The 26,105-nt window shown below is 36.7% G+C and overlaps 3 protein-coding genes across 6 annotated transcripts; all 3 read left to right on the forward strand.

Moving 5' to 3' along the window:
* Window positions 1-1,693: 1,693 nt before the first annotated feature.
* Window positions 1,694-7,183, forward strand: LOC120250040 (splicing factor 3B subunit 2). The gene is made up of 18 exons (XM_039258785.1): window positions 1,694-1,939; window positions 2,093-2,215; window positions 2,335-2,463; window positions 2,573-2,635; window positions 3,207-3,314; window positions 3,864-3,941; window positions 4,235-4,327; window positions 4,624-4,710; window positions 5,206-5,307; window positions 5,385-5,504; window positions 5,608-5,670; window positions 5,793-5,929; window positions 6,024-6,105; window positions 6,184-6,242; window positions 6,401-6,440; window positions 6,541-6,632; window positions 6,717-6,786; window positions 6,868-7,183. The coding sequence occupies exons 1-18, from the start codon at window positions 1,742-1,744 to the stop codon at window positions 6,946-6,948; spliced, it is 1,725 nt and encodes a 574-aa protein (XP_039114719.1). The 5' UTR covers window positions 1,694-1,741; the 3' UTR covers window positions 6,949-7,183.
* Window positions 7,184-12,115: 4,932 nt separating this feature from the next.
* On the forward strand, window positions 12,116-19,009 carry LOC120283796 (protein STABILIZED1). Of its 3 annotated transcripts, none has more exons than XR_005543348.1 (5): window positions 12,116-15,298; window positions 17,581-17,740; window positions 18,186-18,283; window positions 18,543-18,575; window positions 18,675-19,009. XR_005543348.1 is itself a non-coding variant. In XM_039290537.1 (2 exons), exon 1 carries the CDS (start codon window positions 12,181-12,183, stop codon window positions 15,256-15,258), a length of 3,078 nt encoding a protein of 1,025 aa, XP_039146471.1. In that variant the 5' UTR covers window positions 12,116-12,180; the 3' UTR covers window positions 15,259-15,298; window positions 17,581-17,907. The 3 variants fall into 3 exon arrangements, 1 of the variants encoding a protein (XP_039146471.1); XR_005543349.1 differs by having other exon boundaries at window positions 17,581-17,682; XM_039290537.1 differs by lacking the exons at window positions 18,186-18,283; window positions 18,543-18,575; window positions 18,675-19,009 and having other exon boundaries at window positions 17,581-17,907.
* Window positions 19,010-22,064: 3,055 nt separating this feature from the next.
* On the forward strand, window positions 22,065-24,952 carry LOC120250511 (probable polyol transporter 4). Of its 2 annotated transcripts, none has more exons than XM_039259333.1 (2): window positions 22,065-22,387; window positions 23,180-24,952. In XM_039259333.1, exons 1-2 carry the CDS (start codon window positions 22,375-22,377, stop codon window positions 24,559-24,561), a joined length of 1,395 nt encoding a protein of 464 aa, XP_039115267.1. In that variant the 5' UTR covers window positions 22,065-22,374; the 3' UTR covers window positions 24,562-24,952. The 2 variants fall into 2 exon arrangements, with proteins under 2 accessions (XP_039115267.1, XP_039115266.1); XM_039259332.1 differs by having other exon boundaries at window positions 22,065-22,443; window positions 23,180-24,951.
* Window positions 24,953-26,105: the final 1,153 nt, after the last annotated feature.

Below are 26,105 nucleotides of genomic sequence, written 5' to 3' on the forward strand. Positions count from 1 at the left end.
ACGTAGACGTAGTATCGAAAACAATTTTTAAATAGCTCGAATTATATTCTCGCACGCTTTTAAAAATCTTGAAACCCCGAGGCTTGACCAATCATTGCGTGCTTTTGGGCAAGTAGACCATTCTCGAGATGTTCAAATCTCTTTCGTGGATAACCACAATTCCCCGTGGATCCTCAATGGTCAAGTATTCATTCTTCAGACCATCATCAATATGATGACTTATAAATATTAAGGCCTTCGCTTTATTATCACTAGGCTCATTGTTATTAGCCTCAATAGTTTTACTCGTGTTTCTTGCTTTCGGATGGAGCTTGATATCGAGGCTCCAGGATATATAATTGCTCCCCGAGATTTGAAGGGCCTCAAATTCTCTTTTTTGCAATATTTGCCATTTTCTCTTCAAAATAATAATACAGCATGTAATTAGAATAGAGAGTACGTAATAAAAACATAAAGCATCTATACTTGCTCATGTATACTAGATCTGCTCACGTATCGATACTATTCATATATACTGTGACTATTCATGTATACTGGTATCGTTTACATACACGCAATTATCGCAAAGATTGGGAATTAAAAATTTGTTTGAAAGTGATTATAAGTTAAAAGGGAAGAAGAAGTAAAAGATAAGGGAGAGAAGAAAGTAGGGGGCCGACGGAGAAAAACCGGCCGAGTTACCGACGGAGAAAAGCCGGCCGAGTTGTCGACGGAGAAACTTGAAGGGGCCGGCAGAGTAGTGAGAAGGGCGACGGAGAAGAGAAAAAGGGGCCCGGCAGATTTTTACCTGATTTTGTCAACGATCGCCGGATCGGAGGGTCGCCGCGAAAACTTAGGAAAAGATGATGTTTGATAATTTGGATTTGGTGGAAAACTTCATTATAATAATAATATTATTGTTTTTGTTGTTTATTTTAAAAGTACTGGTAATATTAGCCTTAGTGGCTTTAGTACTGTCTGTTTTTTATGTATGCTTCTAAGAAAACCCTATGTATGGTTGATTGAAATTATGTAATAATAAAATGTATGGTTTGCCAGTATTATATTACCTGTCGAACTTTCCTGCATTCAGTGTTAGAAATGGATTCCACATATATAATATATATATTATATAAGCCAAAGAAAATTAAAATCATATGAGCAAATTCGTGCTGATAACGTGTTAATAATATATGTTATAAATGTAAAGATAGTAATAAGAATAGAGAGCTAGAGTATTTACCAAAATGCCAAAAACCCTGAAGAATTAACTTCTTCTTCTTCTTTCTTCTTTTATTTCTCTCTTTTCCTTCTCTTCTCTATATCCCAAAGTATACAAAATGAGGGGGTATTTATAGGGATACAAGAGTTGAATGAACGGCCAGGATCGATTCGATCCGACGGTCCAAAATACCCTGGTTGGTGGAATAGTAACAGTACCGGCGGTTGTTATAGTACCACATGGGCGGCTGCTACAGTGTTGCGGCTGCTACAGTAATATCTAGAAGTTGATATAGCAATGCCGGCTGCTACAGTGAAATTGCTACAGTAGGCATCCATTAAAATATTTGTTTATAACAATATTAAATTTTTATTGGAGTTGAGCCCAATCCAGGATCCGAATCCGATTAGATTGGATTAAGCGGATCCGGGTCCTATCTTATCGGATCTCCAAGCTATATCAGCACGAAGAAACTCGAGTTACTACAATCTCGATCCCCCTCATACTGCTCGAAGCTCCGCGCGCTTCGAGTCTTCGACTATGGCGGTGCCTGAGCCCGCGACCGAGATCTTGAACAACGGGGGCCACGTCTCTGCCGCTGCCGAGCAAAAGAAGGCCCGGGAAAGCGAACGACGCCGCCGGAGAAGAAAGCAGAAGAAGAACAGCTCGAAGAAGTCCTCCGCCGCCACCGATGGTTCTGACGACGATGCCAATGAAAACTCTGACCAGAAACCGGAGGTATTTTGATGCTTAAATATTTTGGAATTATTTTTGAGGACTTGTTATTGGTTTGGATCTGTTATCGCTTAGGTTTTGGGTGATTTGGGGTGTTAATCGCTTTAAAATTAGGGTTTCGTTGCTAAAGATTGGGGTTTTTTTGATGTTGGTTAGGTTGAGGTTGCGGTGGAGATTGAGTACGTACCGGAGAAAGCTGAAATTGATGATGACTTTTTAGAGGAGTTCAAGCATGTTTTGGAGAAGTTCATTAGTAAGGATGCTTCTGCTGGCGCCGAGGTATTTGTTCATTTTTTTCTTTCTTTTGATTTTTATTATTATTATTTTTTGGTTTATTGTGTGGTTTTAGTAAGAATAATGGTCGATAATCGGGTTCTTTATGTTGATCTGTTATGCAGGATGATGCTAAGAAGGATGAGGCAGCAGAGAACACAGGTCAGAAGAAGAAAAATGATTCAGATTCGGATTCGGAGGAGGAGCAGGACACTCAACAGAAGGACAAGGGAATCTCTAACAAGAAGAAAAAGGTTCCTTCTTGTCTTGCTAATTTTTAGAGTATTATTAGGCGTTGTTTTTTTGTTCCTTCTTTTTGGTTATCTTAAGTTTTGATGAAAATTTTGCATTTTTTGTCTGTAGCTTCTGAGGAGGATGAAAATTGCAGATTTGAAGCAGATATGTTCAAGGCCTGATGTTGTTGAGGTATGATTTGATTCTTATGTTTTTCACTTTCCTTCATTTTCATTATCAGAATGACATTGTTGATGTGATGCTACTTTGCTAGCATCAACTTGCTTGTGTTAGATGCTGCAACAGTTTACTTCACAGATAAAATTGAATGAAAGGATGAGGTTCTTTGTTTTCTTTTGATATTTGTGTAATTGTAAAAGTTTGCTATTTTAGTAAGAAGATAGGGTGCCATCTTCGGTCAGGCATCTTAATAAAAGAAATTAGTTTTGCTCTAGGCACCGTATTTATATGCGCACAACAGTTAATATAAAATGGATAAAAGCTGTATCTTTTAGTCATGTATGTTCCTTTCGAAGTAATTTTGTGACTTGAAGATTTCATGGGCTCTTGGAATGCTCTACGAGTATATAAATTTCTAGTGAGATATGAGCTCAAAGCCATCAATGACAAACTAATGGAGTTTCAAGATTTCTGCTGGTTATGATTTCATCAGTTGTAAACTAATCATTTTCGGAATGTTCTGTCATGTACTTCATTTCAATCCTGGTTTGCTAGCTTGTCACTCTTTTCTTCTGCTTGCTAGGTCTGGGATGCAACTGCAGCAGATCCAAGGTTGCTTGTGTTCTTGAAATCATATCGTAATACTGTACCTGTTCCGAGACACTGGTCTCAGAAGAGGAAGTTTTTGCAGGTAAGATGAGCCTCTGTCATGTACCCTTGCTATTGTAGTATGATGCATATCTATCTTTGTTAAGGCTTATTTGCACTTTTGGAGGGGTCACTATTTGTTGAGCCAAAAGTAAGGTTGATCAGGTTCCACCCCTCTTATACCTATATGTGGTTCTTGCAGGGGACCAGCTATCACAGTCATGGAGCCAGGACATAGTGGTATTTGACAGATGGGTTTTTTTGTCTTTTATTTTTTGAGTATGCTAGGCTGATGGGTGTAGTTAGCTACATTTCATGCCACTTACGCAAAATTTTATAAGCTTTAGACTAGGCTTCATTGTTAGTAAATGGGCGGATTCTGTGGCTTTTAACATTTTTTTCCCTTGTCTTGTTTCAAGGACAAAATCAGAGACTTATCTAACCAGTTGTTTTGACATTGCAGATGCCATGGGGTGTGATATTAACTTAAAATTCTCTAGTTTCATGATTAATCTAATTAGGATCAATTTGAAAAGCAGAGTACTTTGTTTGTGCTCTATGGAGGTTACATATTTTTTGTTTTCATGTGCAGGGAAAACGTGGTATTGAGAAGCAACCTTTTCAGCTTCCTGATTTCATTGCTGCAACTGGAATTGAGAAAATTAGACAGGTAGCCAAATTCATCTTAGAGTATTGCCAAAATGGATATTTTACACATCATATGGCTGGTAAACCATAGTTTATTCAAGTTTCACTGAAGGCCTCTTTAATTTGTTTCCCTTAGTAGTCCCAGTTATGCCAGGTGTGCTTGAATGATGCTTGTTGCCCTGTTTATTAACTCAACTTTGTCATCTGAATGTATACTCTTAAGTTCTATTGTGAGGGATCACTCAAGGTGGACTTTTTATTTGTTTGTGCATCATTTGCCATTTTTATAATAACATTATATTTCATTTTCTATAGGCATACATCGAGAAGGAGGATAGTAAGAAACTGAAACAAAAGCAGCGTGAGCGTATGCAACCAAAGATGGGAAAGATGGACATTGACTACCAGGTTTGAGCAAACCATCTGGATATTTTCCTATCTATCTCCTGATGTGTTTGTGATTTCTGGTTAGCATTTTACAGTTTATGATTTTAATTATTAAGGCAAGACAGCATCTCACGTAGGTTACATCTTACTTGCATATGTTACATCTTACATGAGCATCACGAGCATGTATCTTTCTGTTGGCAAAATGGACTTGCCCTACAGGCTACAATTTTGTATTTTATAAAGCTAGCCTATATCCCAATGTGTTCTGTTTGGCCCAACCAGTTAAAAATTTTGATATTTTTATTTTCCTGCAGGTTCTCCACGATGCATTTTTCAAGTATCAGACTAAACCTAAGCTGACTACACATGGTGATCTGTACTATGAAGGGAAAGAATTTGAGGTATTAATAATCAACTTAATGCAGTAATTATTTTGTCTTTCCTTCCAATGAAATATAAAGCCATTACGACAAACTAACTTTATTTTGAGAAATCTGTGAAAAATATTTCCAAAGCTAACATGGTTTAATTGTTCATTATGGATGCCATACTATCTGAAGTCTGAGGCATCAAATTGCTCAGTTTTTTTATATGCTTTAGTGCATGTTCAAATTAGCTGAAGTAATTTGACTGTTCAATTCCTATTGTGTCATGTATTTTATTGGGCTGGCATGATAAGAACATGGAACTGCTTTGCAGCTCAAATGAAGATACTTTAGACTTTAATAGGCCTCACATGAATGATTCAGACCCTAGAATTTTAGATTATGGTTCTTAGAATAAGTGGCAAATGCCTTTACTCTTTTGGATCATGTGTCTTTCTGTTCATTCTGTTTGCACTGTTAATCCCTTGTCAATTAATATGATTTTTGTCTTCAATTTTGCCAATCTTGCAGGTCAAGCTAAGGGAGATGAAACCTGGTATGTTGTCGAAGGAACTCAAAGAAGCTCTTGGCATGCCTGATGGCTCACCTCCCCCTTGGCTTATTAATATGCAGGTGCGGTGGCGCTTAAAACTTCTGTTATCCTAATTCTTCATAACTTTGTCTTGCTTAGTGATTTGATATTTTGGCAGAGATATGGCCCTCCACCATCATATCCACAGCTCAAAATCCCTGGTTTGAATGCTCCTATCCCTCCTGGAGCCAGTTTTGGTTTTCATCCTGGAGGTTGGGGTAAACCTCCTGTAGATGAAGTAAGTTAACATTACTCTTCTTGAGATTGCTCTTGTTAGCAGTTGGTATTCAACTTCATTATATCTTATGTTCTTTATGTATTTTGTTAATTCTGGTCAACAGTTTGGACGCCCTTTATATGGTGATGTTTTTGGGGTTCAACAACTTGATCAACCAAATTATGAGGTAGGCGTCCTTGTCCAATCCACTTAATATGCAAATATATGCAATTATTAGCTGAGAAAGGGCACAAAGTTCTATAGTTGTACCATGGGCCTTACCTGATTAATTATTAACTCCACTCTCAGGAAGAACCTGTTGATAAAAGCAAACACTGGGGTGACTTGGAGGAAGAAGAGGAGGAAGAAGAGGAAGAAGAGGAGGAAGAGCAGATGGAAGAGGAGGAAATGGAGGCTGGCATTCAATCTGTTGACAGCCTATCTAGGTGAAGCATCTACACAACTGTTTGAAACTTGGCTGTCACAAATATTTTCTCATTTATGTCTTTTGTGTTTAATGTTGTTATTTATAATGCTCAGCACTCCTACTGGTGTTGAAACACCTGATGTCATTGACCTTCGAAAGCAACAGAGGAAGGAACCTGAGAAACCTCTATACCAGGTAATTTATCTGTGTATACTAGCTGTGCCCTTGTTAATTCCCAATATAACCCACATTTTTGTTATCTTGTTTGAGTAGGTTCTTGAAGAAAAAGAAGAAAGGATTGCTCCTGGTACATTGCTCGGAACAACTCATACGTAAGTATTTTTTTTTTATTCATTAATAACAACTATGCCTATACCTGCTTCTGTATGTGTTCTTTTACTGTAGTTATTACACTCATGATATACGGGTGACCTTTGGATGGCATGTATATATTTTCAAATTTTTGATCTGATTCTTTTCTTGGGAACAGTTATGTCGTGGGGACACAGGACAAAACAGGTGCCAAAAGGGTAAGACTTATGTCATAGCTTCATGAATAACTTGCCCGTTATACCCCAAACATTATGCAGTATTATCTCTGATTCTATTTTGCAATACATCATCCAACAGGTTGATCTCCTCCGTGGTCAAAAAGCAGATAAAGTGGATGTCACTATACAACCTGAGGAATTGGATCTTATGGATGAAGTGTTGCCAGCCAAGTAAGGAGATCTATAACACATGCTTGCCTCTGTGAAAAATGATCGAATAATCTCTCAACTTTTTGTTTCATAACTGCATTGCAGGTATGAAGAAGCAAGAGAGGAGGAGAAACTGCGAAACCAGAAAGAAGATTTCAGTGACATGGTTGCAGAGGTAAGTTTTCAGAAACTGTTGCTTTATAGTTTCTTTACCATTTTTGTCTGCTCACATGTTTATTTCGGTCCGAGCTTTCAGCATCTACAAGCCGAGAAGAAGAGAAAGAGGAAGCTGCAGGAGAAAGATGGGAAATCAAAGAAGAAAGACTTCAAATTCTAAGTTATTCATCCTCCTTGTTTGTTGTTTAAATGATATCGGAAAGTGAAAATTTACATCTCCTTTAGAAAGATGTCTTCTCTGTTTGTAGTTTAAGTGATCAAAAACAAAATATTGGCAGTTGTAAGGCTTTTGTGTTTTTTGCCTTTATCTGGAAACAGGACTTTGCTAGGACTTTGAAAATTACTGCTTTTGATACTATTTTCTATCAGTGTTTAACTTAACACTGTTCTCCCGATGCACTGTGTGTTAAGTGTTTTAACTCTCGTTATCCGGGGGTAATTGTTGATTTAATATACTGAATTTAGTATGATATTTTACTTAATCATTAGATGCAAAGTTACAATTTTTAAGATCTCTTTTTTACGGTATTAGGTTATTTTTAATTCAAAACTCTATATTTGGCGTTTCAGTATACAAAAAATATAGTTTTTTGAGTGAGCTTTTTCAATTACTATTTCTATTTGTAACTCTAAAATAGAATATTTTCAGAATATTTTTTTATTTTATAATTTATATATTCATACTATTAATAAATTTAATCATTTTAATTTTTTCACTTTTAACCAGAGAATTTAAATATTATATTATTTAAAACATAAATATTATTTTTTATATTTTTTATAAATGTTTATTAAATATAAAATAAAATATGATTAATATAAAAAAAATACAAATATAAATATAAAAATTACATTAATTACTTAATAAAAACATAACATACAAACAAGCACCATTAGTGAAAACAAGACATTATTAGAAACTAAAGTACTCCCTCCATTCCAAAATACATATCGTTTTAAGAAAAAAAAATTATTTCAAAATAGTTATCGCTTTATAATATCAAGGCAATATTTATTTATTTTTTTTCCCAATTTTATCCATCTTCAATTTGCTAAGTTATATAAATGAAGAGAGTAATATTTATAGTCCCAAGAAAAATACATGGTTTCAAGAGGGATAGTTTAGTAATTTGGTTATTTTTTACTCCCTCTGTTCCTTTTTAGTTGTCACATTTAACTAATTCACACCGATTAAGAAAAAAGTGATTAAAATTAGTTGATTACCTATATTTTATATAAAAAAAAATCCATTACTTTCCAAAATTACCCATATTTAAAACCTCACTAGTGGAGAATATAATTTAATGCTTAGTTGATTTTGATTTATTGAAAATTGTATAAGTACATTAAATTAAAGGGTAAATTTGAAAAAAATTATTTAATGCTGCATAAAGTTTCTAATGTGACAAGTAAAAAGGAATATAGAAGAGCTCTAAAATGTGACAACTAAAAAGGAATGGAGGGAATATATTAAAGTTTAGATAATTTAATGCTATCTTTAATTCTTGTGCAACATTCTTAAACAACATGTATATAGAAATGGAGGGAGTAGCACACAAGCTTTTAATTATCTTCGTTATTTGCATAGTGCAACTATAAATGTTTAATCAATGTATTACGAAGTGCAATATAAGCGTCTTTGTCCTTAATTTGCCTGTAACGACCAAGAAATTGTTCAAATCGAGCATCTTCATTTTGTACCAATTCAACCATTAGGATCGGCACTTCGCTTACATTCATGATTGGTGCATTGAGATCTCGTTCATCCTCGACTATCATGTTGTGCATAATAATGCATGCAGTCATTATGTCGTGTAAAATATTTTTCCTACAAAATCGTGTTGATCCTGCCACAATTGCAAAACGAGATTGTAGAACATCAAATGCCCTCTCAACGTCTTTTCTTCATGCTTCTCGTCTCATTGCAAAATATTTTTTCTTCGGAGTTCATGGTTGATGAATAGTTTGTACAGTAGTAGACCATTTTGGATACATGTTATAAGCTAAATAATATCTCATATCGTACTCATTTGCTTGAATAACGCAATGAGAAGGAGGAGCAATACCTTGTGCTAGGTTGGAGAACAAATTCGAAGACTCCAAAATATTTATGTCATTGTTGGTGCCTGACATACCGAAATAAGCGTGTCATATCCAAAGGTCATAGTCCGCTATTATTTCAAGAATAATGGTTGGACATCCATATCTTCCTCTATATTGTCCAGCCCATGCTGTGGGACAATTTTTCCACTTCCAATGCATACAATCCAAACTTCCTAACATTCTTGGAAATCCATGTTGCTCTCCAATGTATAAGAGTCTTGCAATATCATTAGCATTAAGTGATCTAAGATATTGCTTAGTGAAAATTTCTACGATGGCTCGAAAAAATCTATTGAAGCATTTAATTTTAGTTGATCCACCGATTTTGATATATTCGTCTATAGCATTAGCAGGTAAACCATATGGCAACGTTTGAAAAGCAACAGTAATTTTTTGTAAACTAGATAACCCAACTTGACTAAGACCATCACAGCGTTGTTGGAAGTAACTATCATGGTTCTTAATTGTCTCAACAATGCGAAGAAATAAACTTCATGACATCCGATATCTTCTTCGAAACATTTCAACATTATATTGTGGATTCTTCGAAAAGTAATCATTCCACAAATTGCGATTTGCCGCTTCACGATTATGATTGATAATAACATGCCCTCGAATAGAGCCACCATGGGAGCGACGATTGTTCAGATGACTAAGGGTTAATTCTAATATTATGTTATTATTTTGAATAACATGATGCATTGCATCCTCTTCCACTGAAAATTAATCATACATCCATAACATATTGTCATCATCATCTGAAAATGATGATGACAATATGTTATTTTCAGTATTTGAAGTTCCTCAAATATTGCAATTCATTTTGAGTATACGTTTATGTGCTCTATGAATGGAAAGAATAATAAAAAGGTTAATTTATAAGAAATTGGGACATTATTCAATTTTCTTATCTTCTGGTATTGGAAAATGTGACAAGATAGGGTTTGATAAGATGAATTTAAATCCAATGATGTTTATGCAGATGAAATCCATCTGACAGTTGGTAAGAAGATAAGGTGACACGCATTGTGAAGTGTGACAAGATAGGGTTTGAAAAGATGAGTTCAAATCCAATGGTGCCGATACAGATGAAATCCATCCGACAGTTGGTAATAAGATAAGGTGACACATTATTCAATTTTCTTATCTTTTGGCATTGGGAAGTGTGACAAGATAAGGTTTGATAAGATGAATTCAAATCCAACGGTGTCGATGCAGATAAAATCCACCTAATGGTTGATAAGAAGATAAGGTGACGCATTATTCAATTATTATGTTGTCTATATAAATAGTTTAATGTCATCTCTCATTTCAACCAATATTATCAAAAAAAATCTCATTTTCATTGTAACCCATGAAAAATGTCTAAACAATCTCGTAGTATTGGGTACTTTCCTTATGAAAACGTGCATCTCTGTGAAACTTACATGAAAATGACTCAAGACCCCATTATTGGTACAAACTAGTCTTTAGAGCAATTATGGTCTTAAATGGAGGAGAAATACAATTTGACAAGAGATAAATCTTGGGTGGAACGTTCTGCTTGGTCTTTACAGTGTAGGATGCAAACAATAGAAAAGACAATGAAAAAACTGAACGGATGTATTCGACAGGTGAAAAATTTAAATCCAAGTGGAGCATCAGACCAGGATATTGTAAGTATTTTATATATTTTATTCTTCATAAATTTTTATTTTTACAAATATATAATTCATGACATCCTTTACAGATGAATCGAGGAAAGATGATGCTTTTGGATGATCCTAATTACAAGAAAGGGTTCAAGTTTGATCATGTCTTGTACATTGTGAGGAACTTTGAGAAGTTTAAAGATTATGTTATGACATCTAGACATATTAATCGAAAGCATGGATTTGACTATGTATCATCATAATATGAAAAATCACACGGCAGAATCGCAAGCACCATAATCTCCTAGACTTTCTTAATTTTCTCTTAACTTAGACGATGGTGTTGGTGGCTCACCTTCTAAACGTCCAATCGGACAGAAGAAAGCCAAACTAAAGAAAAAAGTGGATAACGAAGTAACATCTTCTATTATTCTTCTACAAGATGATAACTCCAAGATTATCTAAACATTAGAGAAGACTATTACAGGTCGACAAATATTCTTAAAAATGCAGAACAAAAATCTTGCTTTTCAACAAATGAAATATGAGGACAAAATTTTGATGCGAGACTTGAATTCTATGGCTGATACAAATATTCGTGCTTGTATACAAGCACAACAACAAAAAATTTTACAGAAAAGAGGGCATTTTCAACAACCACCCCTACTAGTTCTAACAACCCCTCTTTTCCTTAATTCTTATATAAAAAACATTAAATTGATCTTATTATAAACTAATAACATTAGTTTATAAGAATATATATACACAAATCGGCAGCAACCGCTCTCATTTAGGTCTCATTTAGGGTGTGTTTGTTTTGATGTATTAGAAATTATATGTAATCTTTTGTTTGTTTCAAAGTATTCAATTCTCAGAAGATGATCAAAGAAATCTTTTTGATTGGATGAAGATGGAGGATTTGGTTTTACTTCTTCACCTTCATTCCTCGATCTCTCCTTCACCGCTAGTCCTTCCGTGACGATCGCTGCCACTTTCACCACCGTTCTTTTTTCACCGATCGGAGAAGTCATCTCCAACCAAACGCCACGTTAAAAAAAGCCTGGAAGTCAAAGATGTGTTTAGACATGATCAATTGAAATATATATATATATATATTATAAATAGATAATAACTGAGAAGTTGTGGAGGTACACATTTTAATATAAAGATTCAACAAACATATATGAGATCCGATACTAATGAGCGATGAAGCAATTGGTTATGAGATTAAACAGTGTAAAAATGTTGATGAAGAGGTGCAACAGTGAAAAAAAAGTGGGCCCCATGGTGAACGTTTGGTGATCGATCACCAAACGCTTAATGCCCATTAATTCCCCAAGCTATTATCGAACGCTTTTAAAAGCACCGTTAAAGATGCTCTGATATGTATGTGTACACAAAATCACCCTTATCCTTTAAAAGTGGGACCTATCACTTAAAAACAACAGAAGGGCAGAGAAATTTGAGCATGAAAGCCCAATAACACCAGTTAAAAGCCCATTGAGCTTTCTCCATCCAATTCAGCAATGCAAATAGAAGCCCAGGGAACCATTCACCGCCCAAAATCCCAATCCCTTCATTAGTTCATTATACTCTCATACACAGCCCAAAATCCCAATCCCTTCGTTGTCTTGTCCCAAGCAGCAATAGCGGCAGCCATGGTGTTCCTTCGAAACCTCGACGGCCGAACCCTATACCTAGACCTCTCCTTCTCCGCCTCCTCTCCCATCTCTTTCGATTCCCTTTCCCTCGCCATCGAAACCCTCACCGGCGTTCCCTCCCACCTCCATCGCCTCTTCCTCTCCTCCCGTCGCCTCCTCCCCTCGTCCTCTTTTCCTCTTCTCCTCCACCCTTCCACCACCCTTACTCTCCATCTTCCCTTCCTCGCCGGCACCCAGCCCCCGCTCCCCCTGCCCGCCCTCCCCGCCACGATTTTTCTCAACTCCAAGCCCCCTCCTAACTACGTCGCTGGCCTCGGCCGTGGTGCCACCGGATTCACCACCCGCTCTGATATTGGTCCTGCCCGCGCTGCCCCTGACCTCCCTGACCGCTCTGCCGCAGCGGCCGCCGCCCCTGCCGCTGGCCGTGGCCGCGGCAAACCCCCTGGCGCTGATGGAGATGACGAAGAGGACGAGGCTGATGACAAGGGTTACGATGAGAACCAGAAGTTCGATGAGTTCGAGGGAAACGACGTCGGCCTCTTCGCCTCCGCCGAGTACGACGAGGATGATCGTGAGGCTGATGCTGTTTGGGAGAGCATCGATAAGCGCATGGACTCGCGCCGTAAGGACCGGAGGGAGGCGCGGCTCAAGCAGGAGATTGAGAAATATCGTGCTTCTAACCCTAAGATCACCGAGCAGTTCGCGGATCTGAAGCGGAAGCTCGTAGATCTCACTCCCGAGCAGTGGGATAGCATTCCGGAGATTGGGGACTACTCGCTTCGGAACAAGAAGAAGAGGTTCGAGAGCTTCGTTCCTGTTCCTGATACGCTTCTTGAGAAAGCTCGGCAGGAGCAGGAGCACGTCACTGCTCTTGACCCCAAGAGCCGTGCCGCCAGCGGTACCGAGACCCCTTGGTCGCAGACTCCGGTCACTGATCTCACTGCCGTCGGAGAAGGGAGAGGTACTGTGCTTTCTTTGAAACTTGATAGGTTATCCGATTCCGTATCCGGGCTTACCGTAGTTGATCCCAAGGGCTATCTCACTGATCTTAAGAGTATGAAGATTACTAGTGATGCTGAGATTTCGGATATCAAGAAGGCGCGGTTGTTGCTCAAATCGGTGACACAGACTAACCCTAAACATCCTCCGGGATGGATTGCCGCCGCGAGGCTGGAGGAGGTTGCCGGGAAGATTCAGGCTGCGCGGCAGTTGATTCAGAAAGGTTGTGAAGAGTGTCCCAAGAATGAGGATGTGTGGCTGGAGGCTTGTCGGTTGGCGAGCCCTGATGAGGCTAAGGCAGTGATTGCGAGGGGTGTGAAGGCTATTCCCAACTCAGTGAAGCTCTGGTTGCAAGCTGCGAAGTTGGAGCATAGTGAAGTGAATCGGAGCCGGGTGTTGAGGAAGGGACTTGAGCACATTCCGGATTCTGTGAGGCTGTGGAAGGCACTGGTGGAGCTTGCAAATGAGGAGGATGCACGGCTGCTGTTGCAGCGGGCCGTTGAGTGTTGTCCACTTCATGTTGAGCTTTGGCTTGCATTGGCGAGGCTTGAGACCTATGAGCAGGCTAAGAAGGTCCTTAACAAGGCAAGGGAGAAGCTTCCCAAGGAACCCTCGATTTGGATTACGGCTGCAAAGCTTGAAGAGGCTAATGGAAATACTGCATCAGTTGGGAAGGTTATTGAGAGGGGTATAAGATCCTTGCAGAGAGAAGGGGTGGAGATTGATAGAGAGCTTTGGATGAAGGAAGCAGAGGCTGCTGAAAGAGCTGGTTCGATTGCAACTTGTCAAGCTATTATTAAGAACACTATAGGCATTGCGGTTGAAGAGGAAGATAGGAAGAGAACCTGGGTTGCTGATGCAGAAGAATGCAAGAAACGCGGTTCTATTGAGACGGCTCGAGCAATCTATGCTCATGCATTAACTGTGTTCCTGACTAAGAAGAGCATCTGGCTTAAGGCTGCACAGCTTGAGAAAAGCCATGGGACAAGGGAGTCTCTTGATGCCCTTCTTCGGAAAGCAGTTACTTACAGGCCTCAGGCTGAGGTGCTCTGGCTCATGGGTGCTAAAGAGAAGTGGCTAGCTGGAGATGTTCCTGCAGCACGAGCAATTCTTCAAGAAGCTTATGCTGCGATTCCTAACTCAGAGGAGATATGGTTGGCTGCTTTTAAGCTGGAGTTTGAGAATCATGAGCCAGAGAGAGCGAGAATGCTTCTGGCTAAAGCTAGGGAGAGAGGAGGAACTGAGAGGGTGTGGATGAAGTCTGCCATAGTTGAGAGGGAATTGGGAAACACCTCAGAGGAGAGACGACTTCTGGAGGAAGGATTGAAGCTTTTCCCTTCATTTTTCAAGTTGTGGTTGATGCTTGGGCAAATGGAGGACAGAATTGGCCATGGAGAGCAGGCGAAGGAAGCTTATGAGTCAGGTCTTTCCCACTGTCCAAACTGCACCCATCTCTGGCTTTCACTTGCTAACCTTGAGGAGAGGATGAACGGGCTGAGTAAAGCTCGTGCAGTGCTAACTATGGCTAGAAAGAAGAATCCCCAGAATCCAGAACTTTGGCTTGCTGCTGTTCGTGCTGAATCTAGGCATGGAAACAAAAAGGAAGCAGACACATTGATGGCGAAAGCATTACAGGAATGCCCCTCTAGTGGGATACTTTGGGCAGCATCTATTGAGATGGTACCACGTCCTCAACGCAGGCAAAAGAGTTCAGATGCTCTTAAGAGGAGTGATCATGATCCACATGTTATTGCCGCTGTGGCAAAATTATTCTGGCATGACAGGAAGGTGGACAAAGCGAGGAACTGGTTCAACAGAGCTGTTACACTTGCCCCAGACATTGGTGACTTCTGGGCTTGGTATTACAAATTTGAACTTCAGCATGGCAGTGAGGATCACCAAAAAGATGTCTTGAAAAGATGCATCACTGCAGAACCAAAACATGGTGAGAAATGGCAAGCAATCTCCAAGGCTGTTGAGAATTCCCATCTCCCAGTTGAGGCCATACTTAAAAAAGCAGTGGTTGCTCTTGGTAAAGAAGAGAGTTCTTCTATTGTTGATGGCGTCAGAGCCTAGTCTTCTGTTCATAGGAATAGTTGATAGTTCATAACAACTGGTGGGTGCCTTATGCTTACATGCTACCTTTAGTTTTTGTATTGATATTTCTGTGCTCTATATTTTAGTAGAAGTTCCTTGGATTTTTCTGGTGAAATGCAAAATTTACATCTGATTACTCGGTAATGGTTTGTATATTCCCATAACTGCGATTAATATATTTGAAGTGCTCATTCCAAAGGTAGTGGAATGTGGATTGTACCAAACTCTAAATTTTGATAGAATATCATATGGTTTCTGCTTGTATTTTCTACCTTATAATTTCACAATTATTCAATGGTTCAAGTGTCTACATTTTCATTGATGACTTTTTATTTGTTTTTTGTATTTTAACTTTTGCTCGCTTGTTCCTTCTTCAGATTACTGTTTGGTTGAAGCACTTTTGAACATTGCATTTTCTAAGGATTTTATCGAGGCATTAGGCATGGGAGGCTCGAGAGGTTTACTATTTGTGGTTGTTAGATAGTTACTTTAAATTGGACGATTTAGTAAATAATGAAAATTTCATTGTTGCCTGATTTTTGAGATAGCTTATGAAGTGGAAGTCATACTTTTAAGATAGATAAGATCATATGATCAGGTTCAGGAAGATGAGCAAATTTTTTTAATCCAATAGACTTGGTATTGGTCTTTTATATATATATATATATATATATACTGATGTGTAGATCATGTAGTTATATAGATGTTGACTGTGCCACAGTCTTATGCTGTGCAGAGTCCCACATAGCCCAAATTTACAGTGAGTTCATTTCAATGACATGCTGCTGTCTGAAGCAGTATTAAAGTCTAATTTAAAATTATTTAAGTTTTAGAATTTTTTTTGTTGAAAAACAAAGATGTTGAACCGAAATCCTAGTGATATTGTTATGTGAGATTATTGACAAACCATGATAACTCAGTTCTTGTGTATGAACGGCATATCTTCATAGGAGTCCTTTGTAAATCATCAGTTGGTTGCAATAATTTTTTTTTTCATTCCAGCTCCAGTTGTTCGTTTCAAGTTTCAACCTCATGGCATGCTCACTAGGCATACATGTAGTCATAGTCTTGATTCATTTGCCACTCATATTACAATTTTGTGTTGTCTGTTACTGTTTCTGTTTGTATATTTGACATATCCTTTTGAACATCATTTTGTTTATTTTTAGTTTGATTTTGAATTTTTTTCCCAATGTAACAATGTTTGTCTGAAATATCAGTGAAACTATTTGAATCATTCTTGTAATATGTGCTTATCAGATTTCACATGCAGTCCCTCCTTACCCCATGTTACATATCTCTCATCCGTTTGCCTCTCTGTTTATTGGACTGAATCTCTTCTTAGTTTTTATCCCCTCACTTTATCAATTTTATGTGTCATGCTTAACGGCTATGTTTGTTTCACTTTTCTTCTGAGAAAGCCTTTCCTCCTTTCTTATCTCTTAATAACATATTATCCTATTTCTCTTAATTTTTGTCATGCTCCTTTATTTTAATTTTGTTTATAATTCCTTGTGGTCACTTGGTTGTTAGGGGTTGCAGAAAATTTCTAGCATAACACATGGAAAAGAACAAGCCCTAGGGCCGGCCATTAGTTCGTTTTAAGTTGTGTGCTATTCTATGGATATGTCTCCATTATCTTGTAATTTAGCCTTTTTCTACACGCTGTGTCAAATTTTGACAATTAATAATGATTTGGATATTAATTATGTTTATATTGAGAACTTCTTTCAACATTTTTTTTACACCATCTACCTTCATTATTCAACCTGTTCACTGGGGCTTATATTTTTATTCTTTTCCAATGAACTTCACCTAGCTTTTGCTCCGTGCTAGTAGTTCTATTTTTTTGCAAGGCAATAGCAATTTTGGCATCCCTTTCCTCTACATTGTGCTCGTTCATAAACTGAAACATTTGACATTGAAATGTATTCAAGTTGCACGTGGTCCACTATGTGTAACGCAACCCTAGTTTTTCACTTGCGTCAAAGAACCTCAAATGAATAAAATGTTTTGAACTTCCTCTCTTCCTCCTGAAATGTTAGAGGCGAAACTCTGACTCTTATGTTTTTATACCCTATGGTAGTTTACTGAATATTCTTCATTTGCACTCGCTCTATATCCTTGAATGAATCTACATGATGTAAAATAGCCATTTTCATGGAGTGGCTTCTGAAGCTTACTTTGTTATGTGACTCATGTATCATGAGTCAGTGAACTTATTATGTTCGGTTTATGACCTAATATTTTCTTTTTTTTTTCACTTGCTTGATATGCTAATACTATATGCCATTCTTTCAGATTTATTTACAAGGTGTCATTGGGGAAACTCGTTTGGGTAAAGTCATATGCTTTCTTCTGACAATCTTTCCCTTGAAGATGATTGAAGAGCGGAGTCACCCGGTAAATCTAAACAAGCAGATAAGAAACATAACTCTGGGCTACATTCTTCTGATTCTAGGTCTTAAATTTTTCCTACTTGTCTACTCTCCCTTGATTGTTGGGACTGTGGTTGGCTTGAGTGTTCAGCAGGTTAAAACTTATGTATCAGATAATAACTGAAACCTGACTGAACGGTTCACAGTTTCGACTTAAATCCTTGTATTTGCTGTATGAATAATTTGACTATGAATAGTTAGACTAAAAAAACCAACTAATAATTTTTGCTTTTGCCTTGCTAACCTATAGGCTTCCTATAATTTCTTAATATTGTTAATCTTTTTACTTAAGAAATGATAAAAGTCTACTCCACTTCATCATCCTTGTCCTATTTGGAGAGATTGTATTGTTAATCAATCCCTTAGTATTGACTTGGATATAATACATCGATGGATGCTGATTCATTATCCTTGCAAACATTTTTTTTAGTATGTTGACCATTTTGTTTATGTTAACATGGTGTGCAGTGATTGGAAGCTGAGTTTGTTTTGACTTGGAACAATTGATTTCTTGCTAGCATTTCAGCTTGGTTGATCTTGTCTGTTATTTCTATTATTATCATCAGGTATATTCTAGAAATCTTTAATTCATGGTCTTATTCTTGATATTATAATTCCTCATTCATGATTATGTTATATTTACTGATAAATCATGGAGCTAATTGTAATATTTCCCCTATGATAACTTTTTTGTTTGATCCTTTTCTGTTTATCATGCTGTGAAATCATAACAAATGGTAGAAATGTTCTATCATTTGAATGTACCCAGATTCACTGGATTGATGATCTTTTGACACAGGAAAATTTTCTTTTTCTGGTTTTCAGATTGAAAGAAAATACAAGGGAATATAAGATATGGTGAGAATTGTTGTCTTGTGTTTACTTAAATAAAATTCATTAAATTTTCTTTAATTTGTTAATTTTGTTTTTCCTTTTGGTTTTCTTGTGCAATGACAGATATTTTAATGAAGCTTAGAATTGGGATGATAGAAGTGATTAGTCTGAATTAGAAGTCCTGACTTCACGGTCTCTTGTGGGTTTTGTACTAAAAGTTTAGCTCTTGGTTTTTTATACGTCATTTATTAGCTTTGGTAAGACTTTTGGGTGCTGTACCACACGGCATAGACTTTTTTTTTGAGTTTTTGGGCAGAAAATAGATGGAAATTTGCTTTTTATATAGTTGTATAAAAAAACAAATTTGTGTGTTTTTGTTTTTTTAGGAATGTAAATAAGTCAAGTGCCAAGGTCAGGCACATGCGTGGAATGTAACTACAAGCTAATATTTATGCTCATTTCGTCCAGGTTAAAGTTCAAACTTATTTTTCCAATGAGACATGAATACTTTACTTATGGGATTTGATGCTAATAGATCAAATAGTTAATTTCTTTGTGTGTATATTTTCATATGATTTTTTTTTATTTTTTTTATTTTTTTATGATATGATGAAATGTATGTGAGAAATAAAAATTTTAAGATGTTCAGTTTTGATACACAAATAATGGTCTTTGGGGGTGTATATTAATTATTAAATGATTCATTTTTGGCTATATACGTAAATTTACTAAAATGAAGGGGCTTCTTATTGTTTCTTGTATAAATTATAAAATTTAATGGTAACTATTATAAATTCTGCAAGGGATGCATATATTACAATACAATGTGATCAATGAATTCATGATGCAACAGAAGGTGAGAGAGGTGGACAGAGACTTCCCTTCTGAACCCATTTCTATGAAACAAAGAGATTGCTGAAATTTTATAACTTTTAAATTCCATTGTGTTAGATTTATATCCGAGGTATTACTTGATATAAATAGAGTTCCCAAACAGTTGCACATGATTTTGTTTAGGGTTTATATGTGAAGAAATCTCTGAACCAAGTGGTCTAAAATTCCAAATTTGACGTTGCCCAAGTCCAAAGTCAACCCTTTGATGAGATATTTTATTTTATTTTTATTTTATTTTCTTGAGAAAAAATAGATAAATCACCTGAAAATATATTATAAGATAGGATAGAACAGCTGCGCAAATTCAACTACCAATTTAGTCTTCTAAATTCTAATAAATAGAAAAAAAAAGAAAATTAATATTAAAATAAAGGACAAAATTACGGTGTTCCAAAGTCTTTTAAAACATGTACTTCTCATGAAGGTTGGTTTCCCCAAATTGCAGTGGAGAATATACATTTCATCTGGACTTTTTCGCAAAATGTGCGTGAACTTTTATAGGCACCCCCTTAGAAATATCAAAATTATTCATTTTCATCCTCAATAATACCCAGTTAGATCTGAATGTGTACATGCCCTTGTGAATTTAAAACAATGATAATGGTTGTCAGAAATATAAAAGAAAAGGACACTTATTATTTGTACCACTTAATATCTAAATAAAAATTTGTGTGAGACGTATGCCGATATACACACACAAATGTAAAAATCTCAAAAATCAGAATCAAAATAAAGATATATTTGATTATTTTTCTCTAAAATATTGTATTCGTCTGTTTAGCTCTGAAAATCTCAAAACATTTTATTTCTATACATTTCTCCTCCAAATACGCCAAATGGAAAAATTCTTAATATATATATATATATATATATTCAGAGTGAAATAAATATGCCTTAGTTTTTAAAAATATTTCAGGAATTTGAAGTTACAAATATTATTTTCCCTATTTGTAAATGATACAATATATAATTAATTTTAAATTATTATTTTGGAATATAAATTGTCAATGAATTCTTGATCTATTGACATTAGGTCTTTTGTTTAAGATGTGATATCTTTACTGAGGAGATTAGTTCGAATCTCAACTCATAGAAGGACTGAAAGAGAGTAGATAGATGAATTGAAGTATTAACTCCTCATTTCTATACGTTTTTTATATGATTTATCTATATTTGTAAAAAAAAAAAATTTAAAGTAATATACGTACAATCACCTCACCATCCTTGCTGTAACATAATCAAAATTTTTTATAATTAAAATGTTCATAATTACAGCATGCCGGCATCCTTACACCCCCAAAAATTGGAATCCTAGTCATTTATGAAAGGTTTCACCCATTAAATGCCAAGTGGGACCCTAGACTAGGTAATTTTTCACAAATCACACCCTTGGAAACATCGAAATTAGTCACGAACCCCTAAAACATTTTTAATGAAAATTGTTATAAAATTCCCAACTTGCTGGAATAACAAAGCGATCCCTACTGTCCATAGTTATCAGACCCGGCCCGGGCATTGACCCGGTCAAGGCTCTGGGTCACGGGTCAATTGGTTCAACCGTCGGGTCATTTGGGTTAATACTGGGTTAATAAAAATATTTTAAAATATTATTTTTAAAATTATAAATTAGTTTTTAATTATATAATGATATATCATAATAATATCCATGAATTATTAGTTATCAAATAAATAATTTGATGGAAAAAAATACAAAAACAATTGCTAATCTTTGATTTGGAAGTAGTAGAAAAGAGGAAAAAAAGCTCAAACTTACATAATATCAATACATAGCAATACTTAATTCACGATAAAAGTTTTAAATTTATCATCAAAGTATCAAACCAAACTCAATCCAATATATAACCAAAGTTCAAAATTGAAATTACAAATCAAACCAGGGTCAATTGGTTCGACCGCGGGTCAAGCTGGTTCGATCACAGGGTCAATCGGTCCGACCATTTGGGTCAACCGGTCTAACCACCGAGTCAAAGCGGGTCAATCTGGGTCGAGCAGGGTTGATTGCATAACCGGTCTAATTTAAGACCCGGACCGGTTGAAGCACCGGGTCACCGGGTCAACCGGTCTGACCGCCGGGCCGGTCCGGGTTTGATAACTATGCTACTGTCACAAGAACAAAAGACCAAAAAATCAGACACAACTTGCAGTATAATAATATGAAAAGTTAAGGATTAAAAAGCAAAAAAACAATTACTTAATTCACTCTTTTCAAAAACAGATCCAATCGAACAAGTCAAACAAAGACTCTCCTCCCGCCCAACAACTTTGCAAAGAGACCCTTCCTACCAACTTCCTGTCTTTTTCCCACATCAGACCCTAAACATTAACAAATTTACATTTCCCTTAAAAAAAATTATATATATATATATATACATAGCCGGTAAAAAATGAATATATTTTTTTACGTATAAATTCCTAGAAATTAACATAAATACGCAAACAGACCTCCTAAAAAAAAATAAATATAAAAGATAAAATGCAATTAAAAAAAATACATAGGGTTATATATGCAAAGGAGTCTAAAAAAAGAAAAGTAAAAGAAAAGGTCACGTCGTGGGAACCCACACATTCTAAGTATTTTCTTCTTCCCTCTCCATTATTTTAATGGAGGAGAAGTCATGGCATTGGTTGCTCCTTCTCCTCCGTTTTCTCCCCCCCAACCCTTCCATATATCTCAATCCCCCTTCCTCCCTTGCTCCTTTGATTCAAACCTCCAAGGTCTACTTCATTTTTGTTGATTTTGTAGTTCTTTTTCTTGTTGGTTTTTTATAGTGATTGGTTGATATGGGAATGGGGGATGAGCAAGATGTGGTGGCCATTAATGGAAAGGGGAACAAGTATAGGAGGATGGACGCTCAAGAAGAGGAGGAATTTGATGAGGATGTTGTTAGGTTAAAGATGGCACGCAAGAATGATAGCAGGAAGTATGTCTTTGCCTCTGCCATCTTTGCTTCTCTCAACTCTGTCCTGCTTGGTTATGGTAATCTATCTTTATTTAGCGATTTCTTTGTTTTCGTTTTTTTTTCTTTTTAATGTTTGTGATTTTATGGGACCCAAATTGGATATCTATTTTTTTTTTTTTCTTTTTCTTCTTCTGTTCAAGATCTGTTTTTTTTTTTTTCTTGCTTGCGGGGCTGGGTTTAGGTTGTCTTACGTGTTTTATGCTGTGTTTTTGTTGAGAATTGAGTGATTGTTTGTTAATTTGGAGTTGTTATTGTGAGAATGAATGGAAATAAGCTGGAATTGGCTGATTTTTTCTTTCTTTCTGATTTTGATCCTTTTTGTGTTTTGATTTGAGATTTGTATGACATGATTTGTGATTATTTCATGATTCTTACCATTCTAAACTTTTAATATTAATTTCTGAAGAGGAGTTAGTGGTTTCATTCTGAAAGATCTACACATAACTGATGTACAACAGGAAGTGCCAGTTGAACACTTAGATTTGATCTATAATGACTTTTTATTGCCATGATGTATAATCTCAGAGGGATGTGAATGTTTCTGTTTCTTAGCTTCTAAGTTCAAACTTTATTTTTCTGCAGATGTGATCTTTTCATTCAAAAAGCTCTGCACATAATTGAACTACAACAAAAAATTACTAATTGGGTGCCATGATATGTAATGCATTAGAATCATAGAGATGATGATGAGGACTGCTTGTCAATTGATGTGAATTTTCCTGTTGCTTAACATTCAGAGCTTTATTTATGCAGATGTTGGTGTTATGAGTGGGGCTATTCTTTTCATTCAGAAAGATCTACACATAACTGAAGTGCAGCAAGAAGTGCTAGTTGGATGCTTGAGCATTGTTTCACTTTTTGGTAGTCTAGGCGGCGGTAGAACTTCTGATGCCATTGGTAGGAAATGGACTATGGGTTTTGCTGCAATTGTCTTTCAGATTGGGGCTGCTATCATGGCTTTTGCCCCTTCTTTCCTAGTATTGATGATAGGCAGGCTTTTTGCTGGAGTCGGGATCGGTTTTGGTGTCATGATAGCACCGGTTTACATTGCTGAGATAGCCCCCGCTGTCGCCCGAGGATCTCTTACTTCATTCCCTGAAATCTTCATAAACATTGGCATCCTTCTTGGTTATGTATCAAACTATGTTTTCTCTGGCCTTTCATACCATATAAATTGGAGGATTATGCTTGGTGTTGGCATCCTCCCTTCAGTGTTCATTGCCTTTGCATTGTTTGTGATTCCAGAATCACCGAGATGGCTAGTAATGCAAAATAGAGTAGATGAAGCTAGAACAGTGCTGTTAAAGATCAATGAAGATGAGGCAGAGGCTCATCAGAGGCTAGCGGAGATCGAGGAAGCTGCTGGAGTTTTAAATGCAGACAAGAATAATGAGAACAAAGAAGTGTGGCGTGAAATCTTGAGACCTTCGCCTTCTTTACGCCGAATGTTAATAACAGGTTGTGGCATACAAAGCTTCCAGCAAATTACAGGGATTGATGCCACTGTGTACTATAGTCCTACGATATTTAGTGATGCTGGAATCAAGTCAGATACTGAACTCCTTGCCGCAACTGTTGCTGTTGGCTTCACAAAGACTATCTTCATTTTGGTGGCAATACTTCTGATAGATAAAGTTGGAAGAAAACCACTGCTTTATGTGAGCACAATTGGGATGACTATTTGTTTGTTCATTTTAAGCTTATCTCTGACTTTGATGCATGGTTTGGGATTGATGTCACCAAATGTTGGGATTGGAATTGCAATTCTAGCAGTTTGTGGCAATGTAGCATTCTTTTCTGTTGGCATTGGTCCAGTGTGTTGGGTGCTGACTTCAGAGATTTATCCACTTAGATTGCGAGCTCAGGCTTCGGCATTAGGAGCAGTAGGAAATAGATTGTGTAGTGGCCTCATTGCTATGTCATTCCTCTCAGTATCGCGTGCCATATCTGTCGGCGGAACCTTCTTCCTCTTCTCTGTGATTTCTGCTGTTTCTGTTATGTTTGTGTATAGTTGTGTCCCTGAAACAAAGGGGAAGTCCTTGGAGGAAATTGAAAGGTTGTTCCAAAATGGAAGAGAATGGCAAAAAGGTGAAGTTGAGCTTGGTGATGTTGAGCATTTGGTGCAGGATAAGTAGTTGTTTTGAGAGTCCCAGTTGTAACATCATCATTCTTCATTGCAACATTTGCAGATATCAGCAAGTGATTCATTGGATGGAATACCAAAATTTCAATTCAATAATCTTCTGATTACTTCCGCTGTTTGCAATTCCTTAATTAAGAAGCCGAATTATGCGATCACTTATATTCATTGGTTCTGCTTCGATACTGGTAATACAAAACAAGTAGTTTTGTTAATGAATTGTTATTGATTTGTTGCACTCTTAACAATTACACACTTGTCTTATGCTTTGAAGTTATACGAAAAAGAAATAGTGTCATTTGGTAGCTTCTTTATGCTTAAAAACAATATGTATATTAAGTGAATGATTTGTGTTGTTTTTTGTTTTTGGATGAAGAACCCCAGGAGGGCTAATTTATTGAGATGAAACTAAGTAAACAAAAGAAGCAACAGTCCAAGAACTAAAAGAAAAAAAAAAACTGATACATCTAAAATTTGAAACCAGAATCCATGAAAGCCTTCAGATCTCGTCCAAAAAAGAAGAGATTGAGAGCTAAGAAGTTAAATCCATGAGTGGCTGGGATGACGACAGGGAGCATCCAAGTGCCGGGAATGCAATGAATGCTGGGAGAATTGTGTTTGTCCAAGAGAGATCTTATATTTGTAATCTGACAACGGAATCTCCATGTAGTAACAAGATCAGGATCCCTGAGAGCTTTGGGAGATGTAGGTGTATTGATGAAAATATGCTTGATGATGAATCATTTATCCAAAGCAGTTTGAAGTGCAACACCAAGTGCGAAGAGATCATCCATCTATGAATCATCTATTGCTTGAGCGGAACAACCTGCAATGTTAACAACATAATTAGCATTGGAGAGAAAGAAACCAACTGATCTTACTTTGGTACCTTGATTGATGCTAGCATGAGAGAATAGGAATAACTCATCAGAATAGGAAAAATTATTCAGGATGAGTTTCTGGCAAAGTAATCCTTTGTTGCAATTGGCGTGTTCCTGCACATGGGCTAAAGCTCTGCAAATAGAAGCAGGGATATTAACATTGGCATTACAGAAGATAACATCACATCGGGATTTCCATAGAAACCATGCGGTTGCGGCAATGATAGATGCAATGTGTTTAGAATAATTGCCTTCAGTGAGCCAGAATCCAGATGCAAAGCCATTAGGGAAGTGAATATATATGTTAACCTTCAAACTGAGATGAGACCAAACCTCATTGGCTTTAATACGATAACTGAATAGATGATCAATGGTTTCAGAAGAGAGGCCACATAGTATGCAAGGGTTATTAGGGCCCAATCTCATTTGGTATAGGAAGTTAGATGTAGATAGACGGCCATGAAATAAAGTCCAAAGAAAGTGTTTCACACGAGGGGCAATATTGAGATTCCCAAGTAACCGCCAGTTATGCCAGTTATCAGATTGGGAGAAGCTTTGATTCAAATGATTATACACTGAAGTGGAGATTTTATGATGCTTGGTGATGGGATTCTATATCCAGTGATTGCAAGAGTTGTTATCAATGGAGCTAGAAAGC

The sequence above is a fragment of the Dioscorea cayenensis genome, chromosome 19 (assembly GCF_009730915.1).
Source record: "Dioscorea cayenensis subsp. rotundata cultivar TDr96_F1 chromosome 19, TDr96_F1_v2_PseudoChromosome.rev07_lg8_w22 25.fasta, whole genome shotgun sequence".
NCBI classification, from domain to species: domain Eukaryota; kingdom Viridiplantae; phylum Streptophyta; class Magnoliopsida; order Dioscoreales; family Dioscoreaceae; genus Dioscorea; species Dioscorea cayenensis.